This window comes from Myodes glareolus, chromosome 6 (genome assembly GCF_982192425.1).
Source record: "Myodes glareolus chromosome 6, mMyoGla1.1, whole genome shotgun sequence".
NCBI classification, from domain to species: domain Eukaryota; kingdom Metazoa; phylum Chordata; class Mammalia; order Rodentia; family Cricetidae; genus Myodes; species Myodes glareolus.
The window spans coordinates 99,059,116-99,071,891 of NC_142031.1; the positions used below are offsets into that span (position 1 = coordinate 99,059,116).

At 45.8% G+C, this 12,776-nt stretch overlaps 1 protein-coding gene across 1 annotated transcript in view; it reads right to left on the minus strand.

Moving 5' to 3' along the window:
• Positions 1-12,776, minus strand: part of Plb1 (phospholipase B1) — a 117,827-nt gene that overhangs the window by 95,228 nt on the left and 9,823 nt on the right. The window contains exons 2-5 of the mRNA XM_087907381.1: positions 8,459-8,520; positions 7,166-7,238; positions 5,533-5,591; positions 323-363 (exon numbers count right to left, since the gene is read on the minus strand). Of these exons, the coding sequence (XP_087763507.1) occupies positions 323-363; positions 5,533-5,591; positions 7,166-7,238; positions 8,459-8,520 (235 nt within the window). The remainder of the gene's footprint in view (positions 1-322; positions 364-5,532; positions 5,592-7,165; positions 7,239-8,458; positions 8,521-12,776) is intronic.

Genomic DNA, 12,776 nt, shown 5'->3' on the forward strand with positions numbered 1-12,776 from the left:
CACAGTTCAGTATAAAATGACTCTGGTCCAAACACTGCAAGGTCACCCAAGAGCAGAGGGAGGAGGCCTTGGGACAGACACAAGAATTCCATCTTTCTGGCCTCTCTCACTTCTCATTCACCCAGAGGAACCATGGGGAGTCGAAGGTTCTGGAAGGGTGCTGGGAAGCTGGAGGCTGGTTCTGTCCACTGCTCTGTCCCTGTGCCTGAAGCAAAAGTCTTTAGACTCTCTTGTCCTTGGTGTCCCCCATCAGTTGGGCAAGAAGTTAGAGGAGAACATGTGTGGGATGCCCTGCTGTGTTCCAGGACGCCAGGATGGATACCTGTGAGTTTTCTCCATGTTGACCACGCCAGAGGCTGGAGGCTGGAAGAGACACTTGGTGTGAGTAAGTAAGCCAGGGAAAGTTAGCACAACTCAGGGAAGGGACAAGTCCACAGGAGGACCAAGTGCACTCTATGGGGAGGAAGACACACCCTGCTCCCCATAGCTTGTCTGTCAGACCCCACGACAGAATGGCTGAGAGCTTTCCTCGGAGAATATAGACACATGCTATGTTCTATACAGTCAAAGGACTAATTTGCTGTAGCCCCTCAAAATCTAGGGGTAACTTTGTTAGCTCTTCCCCCTTTGACTAGAAAGTAAGAGCCACCGAAGGTAGGTGTTTTCATCTGTTCACTCGACTGTATTCCTTGGGCCCAGAAACAGGGACGGAAATATTGTAAGCATTCGGTGAATGTGTAACACATTAAGCAAACTTCTGTTTTCCCCTTGATGAAATACTGGGTAGCACAGGGCATTTCTTTCTGGGGAAGTCCTAATCACAATGCAGAATGGGAGACAATTTCACCCTCCCTTCCCCGCCATCCCCCAGAACAGGGCCATGTGCTTAGCAAGCTCCCAGACAGACCAGGAACTGTGGTCGGGACATTGAAAGCATCCTACAAATATCAGTATTAGTAGTTTCATAGTTTTGGACACACAAACACACACAAAGTTCAGACACATTTAAGCTTAGATCTGTCAAAGTTACTAGACAACAGGATGCCAGGTAGAGTGGCCACAGGTAGATAGTTATGTCCTCATTGTCCCAACTCTGGCTGCTTTAAGGAGCACAGCTGTCCCAGGCATCAGTTCCAACCTGGCCAGCCCGTGGAACTGGGTCCTGACTTTAAAGCTCTCTGAGAGCGTAGGGTGACCATGAAATCCCTCTCCCTGGGGGCCACGTCTCTCACTTGTCAGTAAGAGGAACTTGGGAAGGTCAACATCCAGAAAGAGGTGACAAGTTGAACAAAAAAATCCGTGGACTATGCAAGCCAGGGATTGTGAAGCAGAGCTGCAGGTTAGTCAAGGGAGCACACCTCCTGGGCCCTACAAGTTGGACAGTCTGGGTCAGACCACAGGGGGTGCTGTCTGCCAACTTGAACATATTGCTGCCTGAGGAGCAGGGAACCTATGGCTGCCAGATCTCCTGTTTTAGACACTGGAAACACAAAATATTTGAAACCTCCAGATTTCAGTGTTGGCAGATGACTGAATTAAAGACACAGTGTTTTAGGACCACACATTTGCTTCTTCTGCAATTAGCTAATGAAGAGCACATCTTGTACTCAGAGCGGAAGTAGGGATCGAGGGAAGGAAGAAGGAAAGAAGAGAGAAGAGGACCAGGCCAGGATGTGAGGAAGCTCAGTTCAGAGGTCCCGAAACCATGAGAATAGCCAGTGTTCTTTCTCCCTAATCTTATTTGCTGAATGCCTGGCCAATACTATGACCTCATGGTCCCAAGCCAGAGCTATAGGGTGTCCCACAAAAAATGCAACAGAGTGGCTCATAAGCTCCCATTGTTTGACATGGAGATGTCTTTGATAGTTAACATGGAGAAAAGGGATTTCCAGATGTACTGTTGTGTTATAATACCATTTAGACGTCACATGTCACATATGTCCCTATATACCGCCATCAAGTGTACTGCATTATGTGTGCATGTAAGTGAACATACATGTTAAGGGAGGCTGAGGTACCAGCTAGGCATGGACCTTTTCCTTTTTCTTCCACTGTACATTTGGATTTTTCTTACATGGAACATGTCTCACGGGTGCAACTGAAAATAAATTGTGTAAATATTTGCAAGTCTTAGTTTTGAATGTCTGAGAGGGATCCAAATCTAAAGCAATTAATAAGTTTTAGAGAATTCCAAATAAGTGTGTCTTCATTTCAGACAGCCCAGGAGTTCAAAGCAAAAATGTGAACGTCGAGGGCTTTAAAAACTCAGTCTCCCATTAGCTTTGCCTGTGTGTGTGTTTTAACTCTCTAGGCTCTCCCAGATGGTTTTCTCTGCTCAGTCCCTTCCCCACCCACTTGCGTGACCATATAAAACACGCTATTTAAAGTTTACAAATAAGAAGCAAGAAAAAGGTACTCAACACCATTAATCGTTAGATAAATTAAAGTCAAAACCACCATAAGATGTCAATTCGTGACTGTTAAAAGGCAAGCAAACATGGATCTGGAGAGATGGCTTGATGGTTAAGGACACTCACTGTTCTTCCAGAGGACCTGGGTTGGATTCCCAGCACTCATGGTGGGTTGCTCACAACCACATGTAACTCTAGCTCCAAGGGATATGATTCCCTCTTCTGGTCTCTGAGGCCACACACATGTATGTATGTATATACACACACTCAGACACATCACATAAAGTCTAAAAAAAATCCTTAAAAAGGAAACAAATCCACCAAACAAAAATAATAGAAAATAAGTGTTGAGAATATGGGACACTAGAACCCTGTGCATTGCTGATGGGAATGAAAATTGTACAGAAGCTTCTATGAAAACCAGTACAACAACTCCTCAAAAATGTTAACCTCTTTTTTTTTTAAGACAAAATATTACAGTATAGCTGAGCCTGCCCTGGCCTGGAACTTGCTATCTAACACAGATTGACTTCAAGTTTGCTTGGATCCTGCCTTGGTTTCTAAATTGGGATTATAAGTATGCACCATCACTTTCAACTTCTTCAAAAAAAATTAGAAGTATAATTATTGTGTAATCTAGTGTCATATTTAAAAGTATCTTTCCAAAAGAATGGAAAGTAGGCTCTTGAGGAGATCATTTGTATGTAATGTTTTCCGCAGGATTGATAGCAGCCAGATGACACAGCCTCATGTCCATATATGAACAGATAAACAAAATATGGTATGTTCTTGCATACAATGGAATATTAGTCACCTTTAAAAAGGAAGCACCTGACACAGGAGGAAATAATGTTGATCAAAATAAGCTGTTTCCATAAAGACAGACACTTCATGATTTCAAGGGTGTGAGGTCTCTATCAAACTCACGGACACTGAAAGTGGAAATGTGGTTTTTCGGGGGCTGGGAAAAAGCAAGATGCGTTGTTATTTAATGGGTGAAGAGTTCCTACTTGGTAAGATGAAGAATGTTCTGGAGACTGGTTATACAATGAAAACATTCTTTATACTACTGAGCTGCACACTTAAAAATGACTCATACGGAAACTTGGGTCTGCGTACGTGAAGGAACACGTAATATCTGTCATGCTGGACCTGGGTTCTCTCACTTAGTAGTTCCCAGTTCCATCCATTTTCCTGCAAATTTCAAATTTTTATTTTTCTTCGGAGCTGAGTAGAGAACTCCATTGTGTATATGTGCCACATGCCCATCATCCATGCATGTGTCGATGGACAGCAGGTTAGTACCAGGTCCTTGCTACTGTGTGAACAGGGAACAGGGCTGTGGCAGTGTTTCTGCGGCAGAATGCAGCTTCCTTGTGTCCAGGAGAGCGTGAGGAGCAGCAGGAAAGCTACAGCGGGGAGAAAGAGGCTTTAAGAAAGGGTGGGAAAGCAAGAGAACACATGAGATCTGAATGGGGAAGGAGGACTTGCTGGAGGGTGGGGGGTACAGTGAAGGAGGATGCAAGGGGCTGCTTGTCTCTGCTGAATACCAATATTTTCTTGTCACCACTCCCTACATTTGCATTGTATTAGCTGTCATAAATAAATATTTAAGTGGCTAAGATAGCAACTTGTATAAATTCATATTGATCACAATTATACATTTTTATTAATATTGATGTATTTTAAAATTATTTTATGAGAATTTTGCAGCATGTATGTCTGCATATCACATGAAGGTCCAAGTATCTGTCAAGGTCTGAAGAGGGTGCCTAGGACAGAGTGACAGATGGTTGTGAGCTGCTAAGTGGGTGCTGGGAATTGAACCTGGGTCTTCTGGGTCCAACAAGTGCTCTTAGGCACTGAACCAACTCTCCAGCTCTTCCATGGATTTAAAACACACACACACACAAATAGACATGGAATTTTCTTTATCTTATAAAAGCAAAAGCCTGAAAGATGGCCTTATCAACTCTGTGTAACGACTGTGGAATTCAGTATGGAGGTTTCTTGACAATTAAAAATAGGTTTTCCGTCTGACCCAGCTACACCACTCCTGGGTATTTACCCAAAGGATTCAAAGTCAGCGCGTCTAAAACACTTGCACATCGCTGTCTGTTGCGGCACTGTTCCTGACAACTCAGTTATGGAACCAGCCTACGTACCCAACAGCAGAGGAGTGGGCAAGGAAAATGTGGTTTCTATACAGAGTGGAACTTTCTCGCCATAAGGAATCAAGTCATGTTGTTGAAAGAAAATGGAAGCAACTGAAGACAATCATACTAAGTGATTTAAGTCGATTTCAGAAAGAGAAGTGTCAAATATTTTCTCTTGTTTGTAGTTCCTGTATCTTATATAGATACACAGAAATCATGATGACTATATGACAGGAAAGAGAAAGCAAAAGGGAAAATGGGGGCAAGGGTGACTAATGGCAGGAAGAGAGGTGAGAAATACAGAGACAATAAATGTTAAGAGATACGCGACATAAACGGAATATGCGCAACAGAGTAAGTATGTGTAGAAAATGGAGTCAATAAATTTTAAAACATATGGCAAAGGCTCTGGGCAATACTTATCAGTGGATTTAACTTATTAATGAGAAACCCAGAAATTCCCTTTCCTGTGGTGATTGTGGACATTTATTTGATTTAAAAAAAACAAAGATTGGGTTCTTCTTCTAAAATTTGAGGATGTCTTTGACTCATACAGGGCTCCCCCCAAAATGGAACACTATCTGAGACAGAAGTCTAACAGCCCAGGCCAGTCTCCAAAATTGTTATTACTTTCTCGAGACAGGGTTTCTCTGTGTAACAGCCCTGGCAGTCCTGAAACTCACTCTGTAGACCAGGCTGGCCTCAAACTCACAGAGATCCGCCTGATTCTGCCTTCCTTTAAGGTGTGTGCCACCATCATCCAGCTAGCCCTCCAAACTATTAGGGAGTTGAAGATGACCTGGAATTTGTGGTTCTTCTGCCTCTACCTCCCAATTGCTCAGATAACAGATTTGTGCCACCAACCCTGGCCTCAAATGGAACATTCTGCCAAGACATTAGGAGCTTATTCATGGTGTCACCGATACCAAAATGATCCCCTAAGCCAAGCTATATGAAATACTTACAGTTCCCAGGTTGCCAATGGCTGCCACAAGTTTAATGTCTGATGGGGTCAGAGAGTGGACTGTGAAGATAAAAACCCATGTGCAAGGTCAGACAGACAGGCCCACGAAGTAGGCAGAGAACGCCATATGTGGATGCACAGAGCAGACCCACACCCCAAAGCCCCAACACAGCCTGTAAGGCCAAGCCTGCTGCCAAGCTCAGGATCCTGCACTTACTGGGAACCCCAGGACCCATACTCAAGGCTCCCTCCCCTCTGGAGGCCACACTCGAAACCTGGACTTGGCCTCTGCAAGCCTATGACCCTTGGTGTCTTCTCACCTGACCCTCTGCCTACCTCTCACCTCTCACTAACTCAAGACTCTGCACTTATTACCATTAATAAGTAACAGACCAACGAACTAAAATTAGGGCCACCTGGGTGCACAATGCTTAACTGTAGCTCGAAGATTACAGAGAATAGCACGCAAACTCAGGGACCACATAGAAACACTGGATGCAAATTCTATGCGAATGATACCTATCTCCTTGGCCTACATGTTTGTCTCCCTGGAAACCACTGGACAAACACCCTGGCCATGTTATATGGGGATTTAAATGTAAACTTCAAGCAGGGCAATGGTGGCACATGCCTTTAATGCCAGCACTCGGGAGGCAGAGTCAGAAGGGTCTTTGTGAGTTCGAGGCCAGCCTGGTCTACAGAGTGAGTTCCAGACAGTCAGAGCTACACATAGAACCCCTGCCTTGCACATGGGTTCTAAATAAATAAACAAATTTCTAAAAGATATCATTTTCTTTTATTTTTTTAATTTGTTTTTTTAAAGAAAGGATTTCTCTGTAGCTTTGGAGCCTGTTCTGGAACTAGCTCTGAAACTAGTTCAAGCTGGCCTTGAACTCACAGAGATCTGCCTGCCTCTGCCTCCCAAGTACTGGGATTAAAGGTGTGCACCACCACCGCCCAGCTAAAGATACCATTTTCTAAAAAGTACATCGGTTTACTTATCTTAAAATAAGCTTATTGGGAACCCTAATAAAGTCAGTACAAAATCACACACACATACACACACACACACACACACCAGCATGCACATCCATTAAACTCAGCCAGGCACTTAACATGTAAAGCTGGCTTATGGCATCCAGATCTTAGAGAAACCCAGCTCATAATAAGGGGAAGTGTGATTATGTGGCAGGAGCGGGGAAGCCACATGAGTGACAGCTTCCACCCCACAATCCCCAGGACATGGTATCCCTCAAGGGAGTCAAGATACTAGAGCTTGTCCCCAAGTTGGTTTCATCCATTAAGTGTGGGCTGTCACGGTCTCTCCACAGGAATAACTGAGGACATAGAGCAGTGGTTCTCAACAGCCCTGATGCCTCGACCCTTTAATACAGTCTCTCACATCGTGGTGACCCCCAACCATAAATTATTTCATTGCTACTTCATAGCTGTAATTTTGCTACTGTTATAAATTGCAATATAAACACCGGACATGCAGGAAATCTGATTTGCCACCCTCCAACCCACAGGTTGAGAAGCACTGAAATGGCCTGGTGAAGGGCTGAGGGAGGATGAAGCGGCCAAGCAGTAGAAGAACCACAGAGCTCTCCTGCTTATGACCAGTGGGCACATACCTGACTTAGAAGTCATACTCAGTCCGAACTTCCTTGGCTTGCATGGGAATGGGAAATTCTTCAGGGCCCGCAACTGAAACCAAACCCCCAAAACATCAGTTTCTGTGCACAGAAGGCCCACCTGCTAAAACACTCGGTGCAGCAACGTCCCTGCCTTGGGTTATGTAGGCTCAAAATGCAGAAGCAACACTTGCCCATGGGCACATTTTCCTACCTCCATACCCACTTTCCCTGGTGAGAGAGGGCATAGTAATGAGGATTTTAGCAAGTGACATGTGTCTGTCTTGGAATAGAATGGTAGAGACAGAAAGCAGATGATGGGGAATAAAAATGAACTCTTGGGATGATGAAATGCTCTGGGGATGGACAGCCATGGATACACAACGGCAGTGTTCCCAATGTCACACAAACACAGTGAAAATATTAATGTTTGCTATGGACTTTTATTCTAATTTTAAAAAAAGGAATACTCGAAGGACCTAGTTTATTGAGACTAAATGTAAAAAAATTAATTTAGTGCCTCCTTTATTTTTATTAAATATTCTTTCTCTCTTATTTTCACATGAGAAAGAACATGAGGCATGGTGTACACTTGCTGGTGGAAACCGGACAAGCACGAACCCAGCAGCCTCCTGTATCTCCTCCAGATTGGAGCTTCCCGAGCCCAAACTGATCGCCGAGAGCAGAGGGGGAACATGGTGACCAGTATGCAAGTCCTCAGGGCGCCATGGGCCCCTCAGCATCCTGGTGCCAGGAATCCAGAGTGGTTTTGCTGGGACAAGGAAAGTGCCAGGGGAGGGACACTGGCAGGAAAAACAGGCAGCACACGGAACCCTCATCACATCTCACAAATGTAAGCTAATTTCTCATGAACTACTGATTACAGTAAGAGACACACAGCCTTTACTCTCATCTCTTATCTTGTGGACCTTCTGGGAAGACCTCGCCCAGATGCCGTAGGATAACTTACAACATCTGCTTCGAGGTTCACAGTGATAACACACCCATTTGTAATGCTTGCCGACTCTTCTGGGAACTACCCACTTGGTCTGCAAGGATAATGAGACCCAAATCTCAGGAGCCATAGTAATGTTCTGTCGGGCATCCCGGCTGGCCTGGGGAAACAGCTCCTTTGGCCTGTTCCGTTAAGGCCTTAATGAGGGGCCATCAGCCTGCTCTGAAATTTGAATTTTTCCCTACAAGATAAGAGCTCACATTCCATGCCCCACTACACACACGCACACACACACACACACACACACACACACACCTCCCACCAGGGTGAAATCTTACCACTTGCTGTGGCTGCCATGCCAATGTGTTCTCTCCAACAGAGCCATGAATTTGGGAGGGCCCTGAAAATGAATAAAAAGAAACATACAAGCAAGTAAGCAGAAATAGTTTGGTTTTATGTATGTGCCTCTGTATAAGAGATGGTCTTTAAAGTTGAAATTTACTCTTACCCAAGTTTGTACCCTCCACAACCGTCCCCCACCCTATCTATGTGCCCACAGCAGTAGTATCCTGTGTCTCTCTAGCTGTCACCCTTTGGGACACCATGATGCCATCAATAGATTGCATTACGGTAGAATCTCCTGATCAAGGTACAGGGTGTTGTCTGAGAGGGGCAACCATCATCCAATATCCTGATGGGCACATTATTAGATTGTCACACTGTTTCCTTGCCAAGGAACAGAACACCCTAGAATCTTAATGATGGACAGATAGCTGCCATTGTTTGGGGATCTGGGACCAGGCAGGGAAGGCAAAAGGCATCCCGGAATGGTCTGAAGGGGAATGAGACTGTAATGAGTTAATCACAGGGACTCGTGGCAGCCACGACTGTGCTATGTACCTAGCCACAGCTGATACTTCTCAAGGGGTCTTGTCTAATTGAGGCAAAGGAGAAGACAAGACAGAAAGGGAGACCACAGAGGCTTACTCCTCATCCCAGCATACTTCTGGCTATCCAGCCCCAGTTGGCCTGGAACTCACTGTATAGACCAGCCTGGCCTCCAACTCATAAAGATCTGCCTGACTCTGCCTCCTAAGTGTCGACGTTAAAGCCACATGCCAGTATGCCAGCCTCTGCAAACCTTTCCTATTGTAACACAATCTTGAGATCTGTCTCAAGAGCACCACAGGACATTTCTAGCCTGATACTTGATCCTGGATTTACATCTCCTGCTTTCTCTGACTTTTCTCCTTCCGATTCTCTGCACAGTGTGTACGGTCCCGGGGAACTACCTCTAAAGAACAGCAGACACTGTGAAAAGCAAGCTTGACTAATTTCCCACCCCAGCCTTCTTCTGCAGCTTTACCTTTTGACCCCAAAAACAATTTATCTAGTGTCACACGGGGGAGAAGCAGTACATTTCCAGTCCGACCCACCGAGGGACCAGACACCATTTTCCACGAACTGTGGCTATAACCCACATCCAGATCTCATTGACTCTGGGAATTCCCGGAAGCCGGTTTTCTGAGCAGAAAGGGCCCAGTGATGGGAAATCAGTGAGGTGTGAACAAGCATGGAGTGCTGGAAAAGCCAGGACACAGGGTCTGTGGCTGGAGGGCAAGGAAGGAGTGGGCCACAGAGAGACAGAAGGAGCTGGCCTTCAAAGTCACAAATGCCCGGCTTAAACATGGGTGACTGGGAACCCTGACCAACACTGGGATGATTTTTAAGGTGTTGTTATGACAGGAGTGGAGTTATCAGGGCAGGGAGCTGAGACCGTCAGACAATGTTCTTCCCTGGCCAGGTCAGCAAATATAAAGTCACCGCTCCATAGAGCTTCTCCGTGCCAGTTTGAGCACTTACATAAGGTAACCGCTTTCAGCCTCGCTGTATGAGAGAAATGACACAATCGCACCTCGTGTGCAGTAGAGTGAGATCCAGACAGCTCAGCTTACAGTCAAGTTGACACCGCTATCAACTGGTGACAGAGGGACTCAAAGCAGGCAGCCTAGCTCACGCACAGTCGTGCTTGGAAGCGACACAGTGAGTCTAAACTGCACGCCCACGGCAGGTCTGAGGAAATGGAGGTCAGATCGCCCGTATTCGAGGATCCGTAGACCCAAGGGTCTCTTTTCTGGCCTGACCATTCCGTTCTAGTCATGCTTTCAATCCTGGGAAAGCAGCCACAGGCAGTATGTATATCCGCTAACTTCACCTGCAGAGGCTACAGTTTATATCCTACGTAGCTTTCACGGCTCATAGATACTTTTCTCCTTTTTAGACGTTAGAGCCATATAAGAGTACAGAAATGTTTGTGGGTGTCAACAAACGGATTCTGAAGTTTCTCTGGAGAGGCCGAAGTCCTCCAATAACTAACACAATACCGAGGACCAATACAACCCAGTATCAAAACTTACTGCAGAGCACAGTAATCTAGACAGTGTGGCACTACCAAAAACACTGGGATCCATGGGACAGAATGAAGGCCAGAGAGGCCCAGATAAATAGAGTCAACCAATTCTTTCAGAAAGAAACAGAGACAACAAGGTGGAGAAATTGCAGTCTTTTCAAAAGCAATGTTGGGCCTGCTGGCCATAGGTACACTCCCCCCAGATGACTTGTAGCTCATCAGCTACACAGAAACAGAGAGCAGGCTGGATTTGACTAATGCTGCTAGTTTGCCAACCAATCCATGATCGACACTGGGCCTGAAAAGAGGTCATCCAGGTGAAAAAGGTGGAGGCTGTGGGAGTAGAAATACTGCATTGAAGGAGGCGAGAAAGGAGAGAGAACCTAGGACAGCCAGAGTACCCCGAAACACAGCAAGATATTGTATTCAATCACAGAGGGAAGTCTACGAGGAAAAAGCAAAGTAAGGTTCAGGGCAGGGTATCAGAACTGATCTTCCTAGATCGCTCCCAAACCAAGACCAGAACAAGGACACAGGCTACCCCTTGGGAGACAAGTTTGCAGATAGCCAAACAAGAAGAGGCAATCCAGAATGCTGGCCCAAGCAGAAGCTTTGAATTTCAGACAGGGTTGGGAGCTTAGACACCCTGAGTCTTGTCTACCTCCCCAAGCCTTAGTTTCCTGTCTATAAGATAGACGTGGTAATGTCTGCCTTGTACGATGGTAATAAGATTTAAGAGGGTAGGGACATGAGGTTTCCCTCCTGCCCAAAGAGGTATGGTTGCTTGGGAAGGCAAGTCATTTTCTTCAGCGGTCTCAACATTGGTAAGGTACCCACTCATGCTCTTTGAAATAGCCTCCCCACTCCTACTCATCAAAAACCCTATTTAAGCAGGGCGGTGGTGGCATAAACCTTTAATCCCAGCACCTGGGAGGCAGAGGCAGGTGGATCTCTGTGAGTTCAAGGCCAGCCTGGTCTACAAGAGCTAGTTCTAAAACTACAGAGAAGCCCTGTCTCGAGAAACAAAACAAACAAACAAACAAAAAGCCTATTTAAAGTCAATGGGTCACAAAACTAAAGCAGACAGGAAAGCAGAAAGTAGGCTGTTGGTAAAACGGGGCTTAGTGAGCATGGCAGGAGAATGAGAGAAGGTAATGGGGATGAAAATGACCAAATACATTATATACACATATAAAATTGCCAAGGAAAAAATAAATCTAAATATTCTTGATATTTATTTTTATTTTATGCTTTTGCGTGCATGTATGCCTCTGCAGCATATGCACGCCTGGTACCCACAGAAGCCAGGAAAGGGCATCAGATGCCCAGGAACTGGAGTGAGAGATAACTGGGAACTCCTATGTAGGTGCTAGGAATCAAACCAGCGTCCTCTGGAACAATAGCCAGTGCTCTAACCAGGAATTCATCTGTCCAGCCCCCTAAATAAAGTAACTTTTAAAGGTGTATATGACAGGAGTCAGGGGTGCAGCAATGAACAGCTGTGATTGGTTCCTCACATACATAACCCTTCAGCTACCCCCAGACTCTGTAGCCTGAGATCACCCATGTAACTAAAGGTTGTATGGTTGGCATTTTCAACGTGATGGTAGAGTCCCCAGTGTAACTAACTGCCGGGGGCTGTCAGCGAAGCTGTGCCCTGGATTGAGAGATAGTAAGACTCAATCCTCTCGATCCTCATGGAAAGTTCCAGCCCTCTGTCCTGTCCCCACTGACTCGGGGAGGGACTTAGCCTCAGTCTTCTCCTTCGCTTTCTGTCAGGCACGTGGAAAGGAAAATTCTGTGTTCCCCCTGTGCCTGAGGGGTTGTGATAGGAACCATTAAGGCACCTGTGACATCACTGACCCCCAGCCATGGGATCCAAAGGGAATGTTTCACTTCTGAAAGTCTGTATTACTATTAGGCTTGTGGATCCATAAAGGGCTCTCGTCTCCCTGAAAACCTCCCCCCTCAGTAAGGTCAGACAGGGAAAAAACATGTATTTTTCCACCCTGCTGGGAATGAAAGAGAAAACTACCTGTGTGTGCTCAGGACAGGCCTGGCAGAGGTCAGTCAGCCAAATTAGAATGCAGCCTTTGGGGTTGGGAACCAAAGAAGGCCCATTATAGCACCAGGCCTTGTGGAGGCTTCTGCTTCAGAGGGCCCCCTTTCAATGCAGCAGCTCTCCATTGCTCCTCCGTTACCTAGACACTGCCTCACCGCACCCACCCACCCATCCGACTCCCCAG